At 41.7% G+C, this 17,640-nt stretch overlaps 1 protein-coding gene across 1 annotated transcript; it reads left to right on the top strand.

Moving 5' to 3' along the window:
- The first annotated feature begins 554 nt into the window (after positions 1-554).
- LOC109870043 (uncharacterized) lies at positions 555-15,500 on the top strand. The gene is made up of 7 exons (XM_031804576.1): positions 555-626; positions 8,700-8,818; positions 11,132-12,032; positions 12,170-12,253; positions 12,422-13,204; positions 13,340-13,466; positions 14,923-15,500. Exons 1-7 carry the CDS (start codon positions 555-557, stop codon positions 15,498-15,500), a joined length of 2,664 nt encoding a protein of 887 aa, XP_031660436.1.
- Positions 15,501-17,640: the final 2,140 nt, after the last annotated feature.

The raw sequence follows: 17,640 nt of genomic DNA, 5'->3' as shown, positions 1-17,640 counted from the left end.
CCATTGCCATTGTCATTGATGTTTTGGTAATAAATACATGTTTGTATATTTAATTACACAGGAGTCAATCAAATCAAACAAATCATTTTGCTGACAATTATTCCTATGTTGCTGTTTTCGTTATTTGATCATCGACATCATGCATTTTTGCATGAGCTTTTACGAGTGAGGAACGAGAGCGCAGCGCATCACCTATTATCGAACATGTAGCCTACGCAACAATACGCACAATCCATAACAGTATGTTCACAATCAATTTCTATGGAGATGGAATTTTTGATTTCTCCAGAATGTCAGAATGTTAGCTAAAAACATTAGTTTGCCAACCCAAGCACGAACACATTTGCGAATTAGCTACGATTACTCATCTTTATTTTGAGTTATTGTCAAAAGTCCATCTATCATTTCCTCAAATAATTCATGGATTTTAGCAATAAAATCCCGCGTTCCCTTTCTACATCTGCACAGGTAAATCCTATGACATATCTTATTTGAGTTTTAATAGTTCAATTATGTCCTTGTAGAAAGTCGTGGTATGTTTTTCTGTTCTCAAGATGTTCCGTCCGAGTGCTGAATACCGTCAGACTGTAGAGCGGTGCTGGGACAGGAACTACTACAATGAGCAGGTAAAATTAAATCATCTTCATTTCAGAAAACACTTACACCATATCGAAAGTGTATGTTACAGTGGAGTAAATGTGAATGTTGTAGTGAGTGAACGTTATTTATGATAAGACTTACATGGAGAAAATCGAACCATTCTGAAATTAAAATGGATGGCCCTCCCTTCAGCAAAATATATTTGACCTAAAACCCTAGTTTAAAATATAGTGACCCTCCCATATACCCAAAATATTAACAAAAACAAAGTGGATAACAGATAACATGACTACCGTTTACCCTAACTTCTTGGACAGACAAGAGCTCTAGATTTAGGTTTATAAATTGTAACATGGGAACATGGCAACATGGGAATTTTGATAGCACACAGGGCTGTGGGCCAGAAGGTTAGGGTAACATAAGGACTGAATGCAAGTCTAATTTACACATCTCCATCTGGCTTTCTGGGATCACTATATTTTTTAATTGGAAACATATATTTTTTAATTGCAGCTGCAGAGTTTTAAAACGGCCTATCACTCTAATATCGTTGCTTTAAATCAGAGCACGAACAAGCAGTCTCTCTCCATCCATTCCATTCAAATTGCATCCTGTTTCAGATATTTACAGTATATACTGTATATATAGCCTGTATATACAGTACCAGTCAAAAGTTTGGACACACCTACTCATTCCAGGGTTTTTCTTTATTTGTACTATTTTCTACATTGTATAATAACAGTGAAGACATCAAAACAATGAAATTACACATATGGGATCATCTAGTAACCAAACAATTATTAAACAAATCAAAACATATTTTTTATTTGAGATTCTTCAAAGTAGGGACCCTTTGCCTTGATGACAGCTGTGCACACTCTTGGCATTTTCTCAATCCGATTTTCCAACAGTCTTGAAAGAGTTCCCACATATGCTGAGCACTTGTTGGCTTTTCCTTCACTCTGCGGTCCAACTCATCCCAAACCATCTCAATTGGGTTGAGGTCGGGTAATTGTGAAGGCCAGGTCATCTGATGCAGCACTCCATCACTCTCCTTGGTCAAAATGCCCTTACACAGCTTGGAGGTGTGTTTTGGGTCATTGTCAAATGATAGTCCCACTAAGCGCAAACCAAATGGTATCGCTGTAAAATGCTGTGGTAGCCATGCGGGTTAAGTGTGCCCTGAATTCTAAATAAATTACAGACAATGTCACCTGATTGGCTCAAACACATTAAAAAGGAAAGAAATTCCACAAATGCACTTTTAACATGGCACACCTGTTAATTGAAATGCATTCCAGGTGACTACCTCAGGAAGCTGGATGAGAGAATGCCAAGAGTATGCCAAGCTGTCATCAAGGCAAAAAGGGTGGCTTTAAAATCTCAATATAAAATATGTTTTGATTTGTTTAACACCTTTTTGGTTACTACATGATTCCATACAGAGGAGGAAAAAGTATTCAATTGTCATGCTTGAGTACAGATAAAGATACCTTAATATAAAATGACTCAAGTAAAAGTGAAAGTAACCCAGTAAAATACTACTTGAGTAGAAGTCTAAAAGTATCAAATTTGAAATGTACTTAAGTACAGTGGTGGAAAAAGTATTCAATTGTCATACTTGAGTAAAAGTACAAAGTAAAAGTAAATGTTATACATCGAATTCCTTATATTTGGCAAACCAGACTCCTTTTTTACAACTTTTTTTCACAGCCATGGGCACACTCCAACACTCAGACATCATTTAGAAAGGAAGCATTTATGTTCAGTGAGTCCACCAGATCAGAGGCAGTAGGAATGAACAGGGACATTATCTTGATAAGTGTGTGAATTGGACATTTCTCCTGCACTGGTAAGCATTCCATTTGTAACTAGAACTTTTGGGTGTCAGGGAAAAAGGATGGAGTAAAACATACATAATTTTCTTTAAATCAAATCAAATCCAATCAAATGTATTTATATAGCCCTTCGTACATCAGCTGATATCTCAAAGTGCTGTACAGAAACCCAGCCTAAAACCCCAAACAGCAAGCAATGCAGGTGTAGAAGCACGGTGGCTAGGAAAAACTCCCTAGAAAGGCCAAAACCTAGGAAGAAACCTAGAGAGGAACAAGGCTATGTGGGGTGGCCAGTCCTCTTCTGGCTGTGCCGGATGGAGATTATAACAGAACATGGCCAAGATGTTCAAATGTTCATAAATGACCAGCATGGTCGAATAATAATAAGGCAGAACAGTTGAAACTGGAGCAGCAGCACGGTCAGGTGGACTGGGGACAGCAAGGAGTCATCATGTCAGGTAGTCCTGGGGCATGGTCCTAGGGCTCAGGTCCTCCGAGAGAGAGAAAGAAAGAGAGAATTAGAGAGAGCATATGTGGGGTGGCCAGTCCTCTTCTGGCTGTGCCGGGTGGAGATTATAACAGAACATGGCCAAGATGTTCAAATGTTCATAAATGACCAGTATGGTCGAATAATAATAAGGCAGAACAGTTGAAACTGGAGCAGCAGCACGGCCAGGTGGACTGGGGACAGCAAGGAGTCATCATGTCAGGTAGTCCTGGGGCATGGTCCTAGGGCTCAGGTCCTCAGAGAGAGAGAAAGAAAGAGAGAAGGAGAGAATTAGAGAACGCACACTTAGATTCACACAGGACACTGAATAGGACAGGAGAAGTACTCCAGATATAACAAACTGCCCCTAGCCCCCCGACACATAAACTACTGCAGCATAAATACTGGAGGCTGAGACAGGAGGGGTCAGGAGACACTGTGGCCCCATCCGAAGACACCCCCGGACAGGGCCAAACAGGAAGGATATAACCCCACCCACTTTGCCAAAGCACAGCTCCCACACCACTAGAGGGATATCTTCAACCACCAACTTACCATCCTGAGACAAGGCTGAGTATAGCCCACAAAGATCTCCGCCATGGCACAACCCAAGGAGGGGCGCCAACCCAGACAGGATGACCACATCGGTGAATCAACACACTCAGGTGACGGACCCCTTCCAGGGACGGCATGAGAGAGCCCCAGTAAGCCAGTGACTCAGCCCCTGTAATAGGGTTAGAGGCAGAGAATCCCAGTGGAAAGAGGGGAACCGGCCAGGCAGAGACAGCAAGGGCGGTTCGTTGCTCCAGAGCCTTTCCGTTCACCTTCCCACTCCTGGGCCAGACTACACTCAATCATATGACCCACTGAAGAGATGAGTCTTCAGTAAAGACTTAAAGGTTGAGACCGAGTTTGCGTCTCTGACATGGGTCAAACCATTCACAGAGACAAACTGATATCTTTCCGACAGATAAGATCTAAACCAGGCCAGACCAGGCCTTTAGGAATGTAGTGAAGTAAAAGTAGTCAAAAACATAAATAGTAATGTACAGATTCCCCCAAAAACTACTTAAAGTATTTTAACTTAAGTACTTTTCACCACTGATTCCATATGAGTTATTTCAGTTTTGATGTCTTCAATATTATTCTACAGAAAGTAGTAAATAATAAAGGAAAAACTGGAATGAGTAGGTGTGTCCAAACTTGTGACTGGCACTGTAGGCTACTTAACAGCTACTACCCACAAACCATAAGACTCCTGAATAGCAAAATCAAGATGCTACCCGGACTATTTGCATTGTCCCCACCCACCCACCCATTTTTACACTGCCGCTACTCTCACTGCTGCTACTCGTTTATTATCCATGCATAGTCACTTTACCTCTACCTACACGTACATATTACCTCAATTACCTCAACTAACACACATTGACTCTGTTTATTGAATTGTTTTATTTCTGCCTTTTCTATTCCAGACATTCTGAAATTCACTAAAGCATCCCATGTATGTAACTTTAGTCTTTCACTTTTCAATGACAGGAGTAATATCTTTGATATTTGCTCCATTCATAGATTTTCAGCACATAGACTCTGTACTGGTACCCCCTGTATATAGCCTGATACTGTTATGTTATTGTTGCTCCTTAGTTATTCGATATTTTTAGTTGTTATCTATTTATTTTTTACTTCAGTTAATTTTAGTAAATACTTTTTTAACACTTTTTTTTCATAAAACTGCATTGTTGGTTAAGGGCTTGTAAGTAAGCATTTCACTGTAAGGTCTACTACACCTGTTGTATTCGGAGAATGTGACAAATAAAATGTTTGATTTGAAGAGCTTTGCAAGCCTGGACTGTGCAATATTTGCACATTATTATTTCTGTTTTAATTCTTTAAGGTCTGTCTAGGAGGTGATAGGGATCATGGCTAGACAGCCATTTTCAAGTCTTGCCATTGATTTTCAAACAGATTTAAGTCAAAACTGTAACTTTGCCACTCTGGAACATTTACTGTCTTCTTGGTAAGCAACTCCAGTGTAGATTTGGCCTTGTGTTTTAGGTTATTGTCCTGCTGAAAGGTGAATTCATCTCCCAGTGTCTGGTGCAAAGCAGGTTTTCCTCTAGGATTTTTCCTGTGCTGAAATCCGTCCCATTTCTTTTTATCCTGATAAACTCCCCAGTCTTTGTCGATGTCAAGCCTACCCATATAATGATGCAGCCACCACGATGCTTGAAAATAAGGAGGCAGTTACTTCGTGATGTGAAGTGTTGGATTTGCACCAAACATGGGCTGCATTTAGGTCAAATAGGACGACATAATTATTAACTTGACCGTGCTTAAAGAGATATTCAATGTCTAATTGTTATTGTTACCCATCTACCAAGCACTGCCCTTCTTTACGAGGCTTTTGAAAACCTCCCTTGTCTTTGTAGTTGAATCTGTGCTTGAAATTCTATACTTGACTGAGGGACCTTACAGATGTTGTATGTACAGGGGACAGAAGAAAGGGTAGTCATTAAAAAATCATGTCATCCCCTTCAGACCTTGGGACTATACGTTTCTATATGTACAAAGCATAGATCTGAGATATTGAGCATCAAAGTGTTCACTTCGCAGATCTCAGAACAGTTTTGTAGTTCATTCTTCTTTCATAACCCAGCAAGGTCCTCACCTTAAAGGTACCTATAAAGTGCTGAGTATCAAAATCCTAAGCCATTTGTAAATCTGTTGTTTTAGAGGTGGGGGGTGGCTACGTTATGGCCATTCTTCTGAAAAAGTAAATACAAAATGTAAGGTTTTGAGATAATGGGTATTATTCAAGTCCCAGATCTCAGAATTGTTTATTGATGTCTTCCTCTTCATGACTTAATAAATACAGTGCATTTGGAAAGTATTCAGACCCATTGACTTATTCCACATTTTGTTACGTTACAGCCTTATTCAAAAATGGATGTAAAAACAAATCCCCTCTTCAATCTACACACAATACCCCATAACGACAAATTAAAAACAGGTTTTAGACATTTTTGCAAATGTATAAAAATATAAAACAGAAAGATCACATTTACGTAAGTATTCAGACGCTTTACTCTGTGCTTTGTTGAAGCACCTTTGGCAGAGATTACAGCATTGAGACTTATTGGCTTTTACGCTACAAGCTTGGCACACTTGTATCTGGGGAGTTTCACCCATTCTTCTCTGCAGATCTTCTCAAGCTCTGACAGGTTGGATGGGGAGCGTCGCTGCACAGCTTTTTTCAGATCTCTCTAGAGATGTTCGGTCAGGTTCAAGTCCGGGCTCTGGCTGGGCCACTCAAGAACATTCAGAGACTTGTCCCAAAGCCACTCCTGTGTTGTCTTGGCTGTGTGCTTAGGGTGGTTGTCCTGTTGGAAGGTGAACCTTCGCCACAATCTGAGGTCCTGAGCGCTCTGGAGCAGGTTTTCATCAAGGATCTCTCTGTTCTTTGCTCCATTCATCTTTCCCTCAAACCTGACTAGTCTCCCAGCCCCTGACACTGAAAAACATCCCCACAGTGTGATGCTGCCACCACCATGCATCAGGAATGGTGACAGGTTTCCTCCAGATGTGACGCTTGACATTCAGGCCGAAGAGTTCTTTCTTGGTGTCATCAGACCAGAGAATCTTGTTTGTCATGATCAGAGAAACCTTTTGGTGCCTTTTGGAAAAATCCAAGCGGGCTGTCATGTGCCTTTTACTGAGGAGTGGCTTCCATCTAGCCACTACCATAAAGGCCTGATTGGTGGAGTGCTGCAAAGATGGTTGTCCTTCTGGAAGGTTTTCCCATCTCCACAGAGGAACTCTGGAGTTCCTTCATATTGACCATCGGGTTCTTGGTCACCTCCCTGACCAAGGCCCTTCTCCCCCGATTGCTCAGTTTGGTTGGGTGGCCAGCTCTAGAAATAGTCTTGGTAGTTCCACAATTCTTCCATTTAAGAATGATGGAGGCCACTGTCTTCTTGGAGACCTTCAATGCTCAACGCAATCCTGTCTCAGAGCTCTATGGATAATTCCTTCCACCTCATGGCTTGGTTTTTGCTCTGACATGAACTGTCAACTGTGGGACCTTTCTAAATCATTTACAATAATTTGAATTTATAACAGATGGACTCATCTCAAGGATGATCAATGGAAACAGGATGCACCTGAGCTCAATTTTGAGTCTGAATACTTATGTAAATAAGGTATTACTGTTTTTTACCTTTAATACATTTGCAAACTTGTCTGAAAACCTGTTTTTGCTTTGTCATTATGGGGTATCGTGTGTAGATTGATGAGGAAAATATGTAATTTAATCAATTTTAGAATAAGGCTGTAATGTAACAACAAGTGAAAAAAGTCAAGGGGTCTAAATACTTTCCAAATGCGCTGTATATCACCTTACAGACAATAATTTTTACTGACAACACAGTATTGTGTAATTGGATTGCAGACAGAACCTAATAGCACCAAGTTAAAAGATTTTTGCTCCGACAGAACTTTCAGATTATACATGTTTCTTTCATTGTAAATGGAGTTCAAGAAAAATCAGACATATCTCACATGAAAAGGACCACCTAAAGGGAATCTCTATGTGAGTAACTCATTTTTGACCAAAATGTCAGATAGAACTTTAGTTCCAAGGTCATGCCCTATTTTTTCACACCGTCCATGTAATTTATGTGATTTGTTAAGCCACATTTTACTCCTGAACTAATTTAGTCTTGCCTAAACAAGGGGGTGAATACTTATGCAATGACTATATTTTAGTTATTTCATTTTTATTGATTTGTAAATGTTTCTTCTCACTTTTACATGATGGAGTATTTTGTGTAGATCATTGACAAAAAATCCCACTTTCTAATACAAGAATATTTGAAAACATCCACAAGGGGGATGAATACTTATGATTCCCACTGTACATAATTTACACACACACACACACACACACACACACACACACACACACACACACACACACACACACACACACACACACACACACACACACACACACACACACACACACACACACACACACACACACACACACACACATAGAAGTCAGCTCAGACAGATCCAGCTCAGTGAGGTCCAGCTCAGTGAGCTCCATCACCAACAGCACAATTTTATTTTGAAAGGAAAATGTATGTGTTTTTTCAACAAATGTCAGTGCATCGATTTGTTTTTCTTATCAAATTGCTTATAACTAAAACTTACTGATTCCTGCATCAAGACACACTACATATCAAATCACCTTGAAAGGGAAAGATGCACATGTATTTTACTAGGCAAGTTGATTGAGAATACATTCTCATTTACAGCAATGACCTGGGGAGTAGTTACAGGGGAGAGGAAGGGGATGAATGTGCCAATTGGAAGCTGGGGATGATTAGGTGGCCATGATGGTATGAGGGTCAGTCATGACACTGTAGTTCATACCCCTACTCTTACAATAAGTGCCATGGGATCTTTAGTGACCAGAAATCCGGCACCCTACACAGGGTAATGTCCCCAATCACTACACTGGGGAATTGGGATATTGTTTTTTAGACCAGAGGAAAAAGTCCCTTCTACTGGCCCTCAAACACCACTTCCAGCAGCATCTGGTCTCCCATCCAGGACCAACCCTGCTTAGCTTCAGATGCAAGCCAGCAGTGGGATGCATGGTGGTATGCTACTGGCACATCCCTAGTACAAACCCTGCCCACCTGTCAATTCAGACCGGCTAAAGCAAACCCTAGGTTGTCTTTTTGACAACATGATTTGTCTTGCAGAAGAAGCTGATGAAGCAGTTTTTGGTGCTCCAGAGACAAGGACTCCAGAGTCATGTCCCTCACCACACCACCATGGAGGACATGAGCAACTGGCTTATTAAGAACAAGTCCCTGGAGCGGTGAGTACAGCTACTTGTACTATGTACCATATAATTAGGAATCAGAATACTAGAATTGACATGAACCTTCATATGACAGTATAAAAGGTCAGCCATTTTGGTAAGGGAGTTGGTAAGCCAGTGGTCAGCCAGTGCTATGATAAAATATTGTGTAAAACAATGAATTTGAACATTATCTGCACAGTATGTTTGTTAGCTACAGTGGCGACCCGTCATTCAGGGCAGGTGGGGTAGAATTGTATCATTCTGAACTTTATCCACAACGTTATATTACATTTTGTTGCAACTCGAGGGATACCTCTCTGTCCATTCTAGCAGCAGGCTACACAGAGAATGGAACAGCTGTATAGGGGAAACAGCTTGATTCGCACAAAATGGAATAAAATGTTGCGGATACATTTGGAATGACACAATTTCATGTGTACAACATACCAGCATCGCTGTATTGAGAGCATTTGTTCATGTTTTTTCAGAGCCCCAGTACTGCAAAACGATGATGAGGAAGTGAATCTCTGGTTGGGGTAAGTTTTTCAAAAACAAGTAAAATTACCCCAAAAATGTCAGGACCCTTCTGTAACATGCCATTTACATCAAAAATATATATATATATTTTTTTAAAGCAGTCTATAAAATATGTTATGAATTTGCAATACATATGATATGTTTCCGAATTCCACTTATTTGTGGCTAACGTCAGCTAGGTGACTAACGTTAGCAAGGCTAGGGGTTAGGGGTTATGGTTAGGGGAAGGGTTGTTTTACATGCTAAGTTGTTGCAAAGTAGCTAAAGAGTTCTAAGTAGTTGCAAAGTTGCTAATTAGCTAAAAATTATAAAATTGTCAATGATGTGATTCGAACACGCAACCTTTGGGACTTCCCCAATCAACCTCCCTCATTTTGTTTTTGGCTTAAATATCCTTATTTCTTATGTACAACATAACATATCATACTCATTTGAGTGTCACAGATTTACATTTACTATGTTACGTCTAGTATTTGAGGCCAGGCTGCTGTACTGCAATTCACTCCGGTTTTCTCCCTGACCACAAAGGCTGCCATTTTCCTCCCATTCTGTAACTTTGAGCGTTTATGACATAGCCCTTATAATTTTATAGGATCTCAATGCCATGTACACTACCACTGTCATTCACTGCAAGGTCATAGACATGCCCACTGGGGAGCCAGGTCCACCAACTCGGCTTGAGTAAAGAAATATGTATATATCTTTTGAATTGCTTGTGTTCTGAATGGGACATGATTTTCTTTTTACCTAAACACCATCAGATAGAATTCATAGCAATCAGTGATTGTGATGAAATATAACAGAACAGATGTTCTGGAATGACATTCACTCTCCCGGGATGGGTTGCCAAAAATAACTAACTGAAAGCCACACTCCCAATAAGCCACAAATATGACTGCATTGAGGCATATTTCACTATGCTTCTATGGCTATATGCACCATGCCACAGCCTATTTCATTTGTTCATTTAGCAAACAATTCAGCTCATAATTCAGTGCCTTTATCAGTCAACATATCTATATTGTAACTTCAGTTAGCTTTAAAAATTCATTTTCTCTCAGCCTCATGGCAAAATGTGTACAATAGCAGGAAGTTTCTGGCCCACCCAAATGTCTGCAGGCCCACCCACCAACAAATGCCTGGCTACGCCACTGAATCACCATCATAGGCTCAATGGGAAATCAATGTGAAAGTAGAGGAAGGATAAAAAAGGCAGGAATGTTCAGTTGCTCTGTATTTGATTTTAAGGTTCAGAAAGGAAGCAGAGGAAGGGAATGACATAAGTCACCTGGTAAGAGATTGGAAAGATCTCTACAGTATAAGTTAAGTGGAGATAATATACAGTTAGTGAGTTATCCTTTCTAATAAACAATGTCCTTATTTAGCATTGGCTCATGGTATGTTGATATCAATATTTTACCCTCACTGCTATGGGCATTAATGGCACCCCCTGTTTCCTGTGACAGACCTGGGAGGTGAACACTCAACTCAGAAGGAGGGACGTTGAACATGAGGCTTTTACTGAGTTGGCCACCGACCTTAGTCAGGCCATTAACTCACTTGACTTTACTGCTGATCTCTCCTTCCTGTGAGTCACATTCACTCTTTATGTTACAGTTATTTGGTCTATGTATTATTCTATCCATCCACTGATGCTAAATGAAATGACGAGTGCAGGGGCCGATATCAATCGAACTTCATTTACTGTATGTAGCACATTTCTTACAGAGGATGCGTTTCAAAGTGCATAAAAGTGTTTCCTCTTCTCTCTATCTGGCTTGTATATTTTAGAAACCCTGAGGTCTGCGATGAAGTTGTAAGAGCTCTAAAGAGCATTTCCCAGAGCCTGGCCTTCCAGCCGTACTCCGAGCTGTGCTGTCCCTCTAAGGTGGTGGTGGACATCGTGTCCAGGCTGCTCCAGGCCCTCTGGTCGTGCCAGATGGAGAGCCCCTGTGACCAGTCCTCCATGGCCCTGAGTGACATGAGTGTCACCATAGTGCTGGCAGTAGTGGAGAACCTCTCTAGAGTTCTGAAGGCTCCTCGTGTCGCTCAAGTCTACCTCTCCCGTTCCACTGGTGTCAGGATGGTCCACTCACTCAACCGTAAGATCCAGTGCCTAAACAGCCCTGAGGACCTTAGGAGAGCTCTTTTCACCCAAAGTTCCACCTTGATCAGCACCATCATTGAAGCTGTGAGCACCAATGTCCAGAGGCTGTTTGAAGCTCCTGCTGACTACATTCCATTAAGCTCTATCCGCAGCTGGCTATCAGAGCCCAAGGCGAGCGAGGTTCGTCCAAAGTGCCCTGACCAGCTGGTAATCTCCTCGGAGCTCCTGAGGAACATCATTGGTATGATAGTTTATGTAGTCTTCGAAGGCCACCTAGAGGAAGACATCAACCTTCATTACTGGCCCCTCATAAATGACATAATCCACCAGCTGTCACTGTGTGGGGTCAAAGTCACAAAGAAAGGGGGCAAGGCCAACTGGCACATTGGCTGGTACCAGATCCTTGAGATGGTGACAAACATCCATACTCATCTTCACCACTATACTGGCACAGAGCTGGTACTAAAGTTTGCAACATCTGCCAGGGCCACCATGCTAACGAGGCACATGGTTCACCATGTGGTCGAGGAGCTGGTAAAGCTGAAGGACGTGGATGAAGGGACACTAGCTTCAGGGAGCAGTGAGGTAAGCAATGATTACAAGTGTTTATCTTTATGAAAGTCCACTCATACAAAGCATTTTTGTTGTTGTTGTTGTTGGTAAAAAGAAGATTTGCAATGTCGCAAATATTACGTAAAATATGATGTCCTTGTTGCTTTCAGTCTGTCACAGCACCCCTAATCACTAACCCCGTCAAAGTGGACAACATCACAACAACCATGACCACGACTCCAGTTGACCTCCAGGCAGGTGAGTTAAATTGACACGGATCACTTTGATAGGTGTCCATGTCTTACTGTAATATAACTTATTAGCTAATGTTTTGAAAATAGACAGTTTCGCAATAAGTTGTGTTTGTATGAGATGGATTTTCTCCTTCTAATTTCAAGGGAATGTTGTGGTAAAACACTCAGCACCCTGTATTCCACCTGCAGGCTTTGCCCCGGCACCATGCATATTACCCCCAGGCTTTGCCACTGCATCCTGCATCCCACCACCAGTCTTTGCCCCGGCATCATTGCCCACTCCCAGCAGGCTTTTCCCCGGCATCATGTCCCCCACCACCAGGCTTTGCCCCTCTATCATGCCCCCCACCACCAGGCTTTGCCTCTCTATCATGCCCCCCACCACTATTCTTTGCCCCTCTATCATGCCCCCCACCACCAGGCTTTGCCCTTCTATCCTTCCCCCCAACACCAGGTTTTGCCCCTCTATCCTGCCCCCCACCACCAGGATTTTCCCAGGCATCATGCCCCCCAACACCAGGCTTTGCCCTTGCATCCTGCCCCCCACCACCAGGCTTTGCCCAGGCATCATGTCCCCCACGATCAGGCTTTATCCCGGCGTCATGCCCCCCACCACCAGGCTTTCCCCCGGCATCTTGCCATCCACCACTCACTATCGCAGATCATATCTGCACTCTAATTCAGAGCATCACTGCCAGATCCAACAACATCGTCAACAAGGAGCTGGAGAAGTGTATCGACTCTTATAGTAAGAGCATCTGGGCTGACACTTTCTACTGCGAGTACATGAAGATGTACCCATCACCCCAGGGGATTGAAGCCTTCTCATTTGATGAGGAGAGATTTTTAGTGGTGGCCAACATAATCGGCAGAATATTGCTGAACAATCTCCAGCTAGAGATGCTCCTCTCAGTGGAAGACTTTAATGTGGATGAAGTAGGGAGCAGTGGGGTAAGCAATGATCACAAGTGTTTATCCTTATGAAAGTCCACTCATTCAATTTTCTCTGATAAAAATAAAGAGGTAAAGAGGAGATATGAAATGTAACAAATGTTCTGTTAAATATTGTGTCCTTGTTGCTTTCAGTCTGTGGACTTGAACCTGGCGATCCCAGAGACCGCTAACCCTGTCAAAGTGGTAGACATCACAACACCCCTGACCACTAATCCAGTCAACCTTGAGGTTTTGGATGAAACACTTGTCCTTCAGTCAGGTGAGTTACACTGTCACAATCACTTTGACAGGTGATCATTTTTCACTGTAATGTAACTTACTGGCTCAAGTTTTATAACTAGACAGTTTGGTAATTAAGTTAAAGACGTCCTCCAGAGATTGTTGAACTTTTCCTGTTGAAAAGCGATATCCCAAGTATAAATCCAGTAAAGTACACACACTAAAGCAGTGGTCACCAACTGGCCAATGGCAGTCGACTGGTCGATCTCCAAGGCATTCCTAGTCAATCACCAAACATGTATGTAAAAAAACCAACAATAAAGCCTTACATTTTTTATGTAAGACTGATCTTCACTTTGTCCGCTACCACCAGGCTTTTCCCCAACAATAAAGCCTTACGTTCCTATTTTTTGTATTACTTTTACGCTGTTGGTGGTAGGTGCACTTGATTCAGCAGCCCTAGCGCCGGGAAGGCATAGTGTTCCCATTTTGAACCATTTCATGTGTCTGAAGGTAGAACGCATACCCGGCAGGCGCAGAGAGCAAATCAAATGAATTGGTGCATGAGGTGGAAATAATGCAGTGGGCCTTGAGTTTCACCCTCAGCTGGAGTACAGATGAGTCAGTTGAGAGGCAGCCTCACTGCTTCTCCCTCCCCCCAACCTGACCATCAGTCCTGTAAAAAAATTATAGTGAATTATTATGCTCACTCAGCTTTGCCTCCCAAATAATAGAACACATTATCTTATTACCAGTGTTATCATATATAAAAAAATATATAAATATATTATTTAAACACACGGTGTGAAAAGATCAACAGATCAACAACTGCATTGTCGAACTAGAAGCACCAAGCATTTCGCTACACTCGCATTAACATCTGCTAACCATGTGTATGTGACAAATAAAATTTGATTTGATTTGATTTGATTTGAACATTGGCAGGCCAATCCAAGCATAGCCAATATGCAGTCATAATGTATTGGGCCTATAGCCTACTGAACAAATCTCATTGCTACAGAACAGTTTAGAAATAGTTAATGTTGCATAGGTTAACTTTTTTTTTTTTTAATCTGAGCGGTAGATCTGGACTTGCATTTTAACTCAGAAATTGATCTTGACTCAGAAAGTGATTTTGACTCAGAAAAGGTTGGCGACTATTGCTCTCAAGGGGAAAATAATACGTTTTTAGCAAAATACAGTTTCTTAGAGACAACTGCCAACTTCAAGGAGCAGGCTATTCAAGGTGTTGGTCTGATGGTGATCCGTGATGTCATCGGCTGCCCCCCTTTCTTGAGGAACAATAAAGAAGCAATATAGAACAAAAGAGAAATGGCCCACCCCCACACTTGTGTTATGTCATGACATACCTAGACGACCTGTTGAGAGGTGACTTTTGTTAAGTACATCAGGTGTTAACTGAGGTGAAAAGGACACTAGAGTGCCACTTCTAGTTTTTATGTAAGACTGATCTTAATTTTGTCCGCCACCAACAGGCTTTGTCCCGGCACCCTGCATTCCACCCCCAGGCTTTTCCCCAGCACCCTGCATTCCACCCCCAGGATTTTCCCCAGCACCCTGCATTCCACCCCCAGGCTTTCCCCTGACATCCTGCACCGCATCGCCAAGCTTCGCCACTAATGCCATGCAGGGCTTTGGCACGAAAATCATCCTGAAACAAATGGTCCTGCTATTCTTGGAGAGGCACCCTCCTATATCAGACGACCTTGAGTCAGAGTTCCTCACTATTGCCGATCATATCTGCACGCTGTTTCAAAGCATCACTTACAGATTCCGCAACATCGTTAATGAGGAGCTGGAGAAGTGTACCGACTCTGACAGTAAGCAGTACTGGGCTTACACCTTAGACTGGGAGTACATGAAGAGGTGCCCATCATCCCAGTGCCTGGGGATTGAAGCCTTCACATGTGATGAGGAGAGATGTTTAGTGTTGGCCACCTTGTTTGCAAAGAAATTGTACCCCAAGATGTTCCTCTCAGCAGCAGACGTCGACAAGGCTGAAGATTCAGGGAGCAATGGAGTAAGCGATGGTTTTAAGTGTTTATCTTATTAAAGTCCACACAACGTCTCTGATCCAAAAATGTATTGCGGTCAATATTGGTAAAATAGTTTTTTTTTTTTATCTGCAATGTTGCAAATGTTATGTTAAATAATATCTATATTAAATATTTCATATTTTTCTTTCAGTCTGTGGACATGAACCTGGCAATCGCCGACAAATTTGTCCCTAACCCTGTCAAGGTGTTGGATTTGCTTCAACCCCTGTCACTTCCAGACATCAAAAAGCCCTTGACCACTATCCATGACAAAGTGCTGGACAACACAACAACAACCCTGGTTGATGCCCCAGTTAAGGTAGACAACATCACAACACCCCTGGTTGATGCCCTAGTTAAGGGGGACAACATCACAACACCCCTGGTTTATTCCCCAGTTAAGGTAGACAACATCACAACACCCCTGGTTGATGCCCCAGTTAAGGTGGAAACCATCACAACACCCCTGGTTGATTCCCCAGTTAAGGTAGACAACATCACAACACCCCTGGTTGATGCCCCAGTTAAGGTGGAAAACATCACAACACCCCTGGTTGATGCCCCAGCTAAGATAGACAACATCACAACACCCCTGGTTGATGCCCCAGTTAAGGTAGACAACATCACAACACCCCTGGTTGATGCCCCAGTTAAGGTGGACAACATCACAACACCCCTGGCCACTAATCCAGTCCACCTTAAGGTTACGGATGAACCAGTTGACCTCCAGTCAGGTGAGTTACATTAACACAGATCACTTTGACAGGTTTTCATTTCCCTCTGTAATATAAGGTATTAGCTATTGTTTTATTTTAACATGACAGTTTTATAACTAACTAATTTGTAACTAATTTAAGCTATTTTTTTTGTGATTGATCTTCTCCTTCTCATTTCCAGAAGATGTTGTGGTCATTAAACCAAAGAAAAGCAGAGTCATGAGATTCTTCCGTCGACTTTTCTGCTGCATATACGAAGATGATTTGATGGTGTGAACCTGACCAGCTTTTCAGAGGATGACTTCAGCTCACAAACAAACACACGGGCGCGCACACACACATATACGCATGCACACACACACACACACACACACACACACACACACGCACACACACACACACACACACACACACACACACACACACACACACACACACACACACACACACACACACACACACACACACACACACACACACACCAGATGTTGTTTAACATGAGTTTCGCATGTTAAATATTTCTCTATAATTTTTCCTCATTAAATATTTTATTATGTCTTCATTCAATGACTATTTTTACTATTTACAGTAGCAATCAATTTGTATTGTTATTTTTTTGTAACTATTTACAGTTTCAATTCACATTTCATCACAAACTTAGAGTTTTTTACAATCGCTCGGACCCATTTCTCAATACTTAGGTCACTTTTTCAAAACTCTTCACACAGTGAGCATAACAGCAGTCTATGTGGGCTAAACTATGGATCATTTTTCATTGCTTTGGCACAGAATGCATTCAATGACTACATCTTTCAATTTTCATAAACTCTTTTCTCACCTAGACACAACCACCACCAAAACTCTATGTACCTACAGGCCAATTTGCACATGTTTACATACACTTTTCAAAACTGTTAAACTTAAAATCAAAACCTAAAATTACACAAAATTGAATAAGACATACATTTGCTACATTTCTACAGTAATAGCGAATTGAAATATTTTCCAAATCTATAAAATGAAATTCTATCAAAACAATTAGACCAACCACAGCTGATTCCCATTGTAGATGAACACCCACCCAGGTGTTAGTCTTTCAATTTCATTACCATCTATACAAAAGGGGACATTTTAGGAATAATGCTGTACTGTAATGTAAACATGGACCCAGCCAGAGATAGAGAAGTGGCTGACAGAGGAAGAAGAGTGGCTGGGAGAGGGAGAGGAGTACATATGAGTGGTGGAAGAAGACCGAGAGGAAGATCAAGAGCTGTAGTCTCAGATGAGATTAGGGCTACTATAATTGATCATGTAATATATTATGATCTATCAATGAGAGAGGCTGGTCTGAGAGTGCAGCCAAATCTGCAACACTCAACAGTGGCATCTATTCTGAGAAATTTCCAGCAAAACAACAGGTAAGATTCTGCAAGAGCATCTG

The sequence above is a fragment of the Oncorhynchus kisutch genome, linkage group LG25 (genome assembly GCF_002021735.2).
Source record: "Oncorhynchus kisutch isolate 150728-3 linkage group LG25, Okis_V2, whole genome shotgun sequence".
NCBI lineage: Eukaryota > Metazoa > Chordata > Actinopteri > Salmoniformes > Salmonidae > Oncorhynchus > Oncorhynchus kisutch.
The sequence above is the reverse complement of the archived record's forward strand: the minus strand, read 5'-3'. Positions and strand labels throughout refer to the sequence as shown.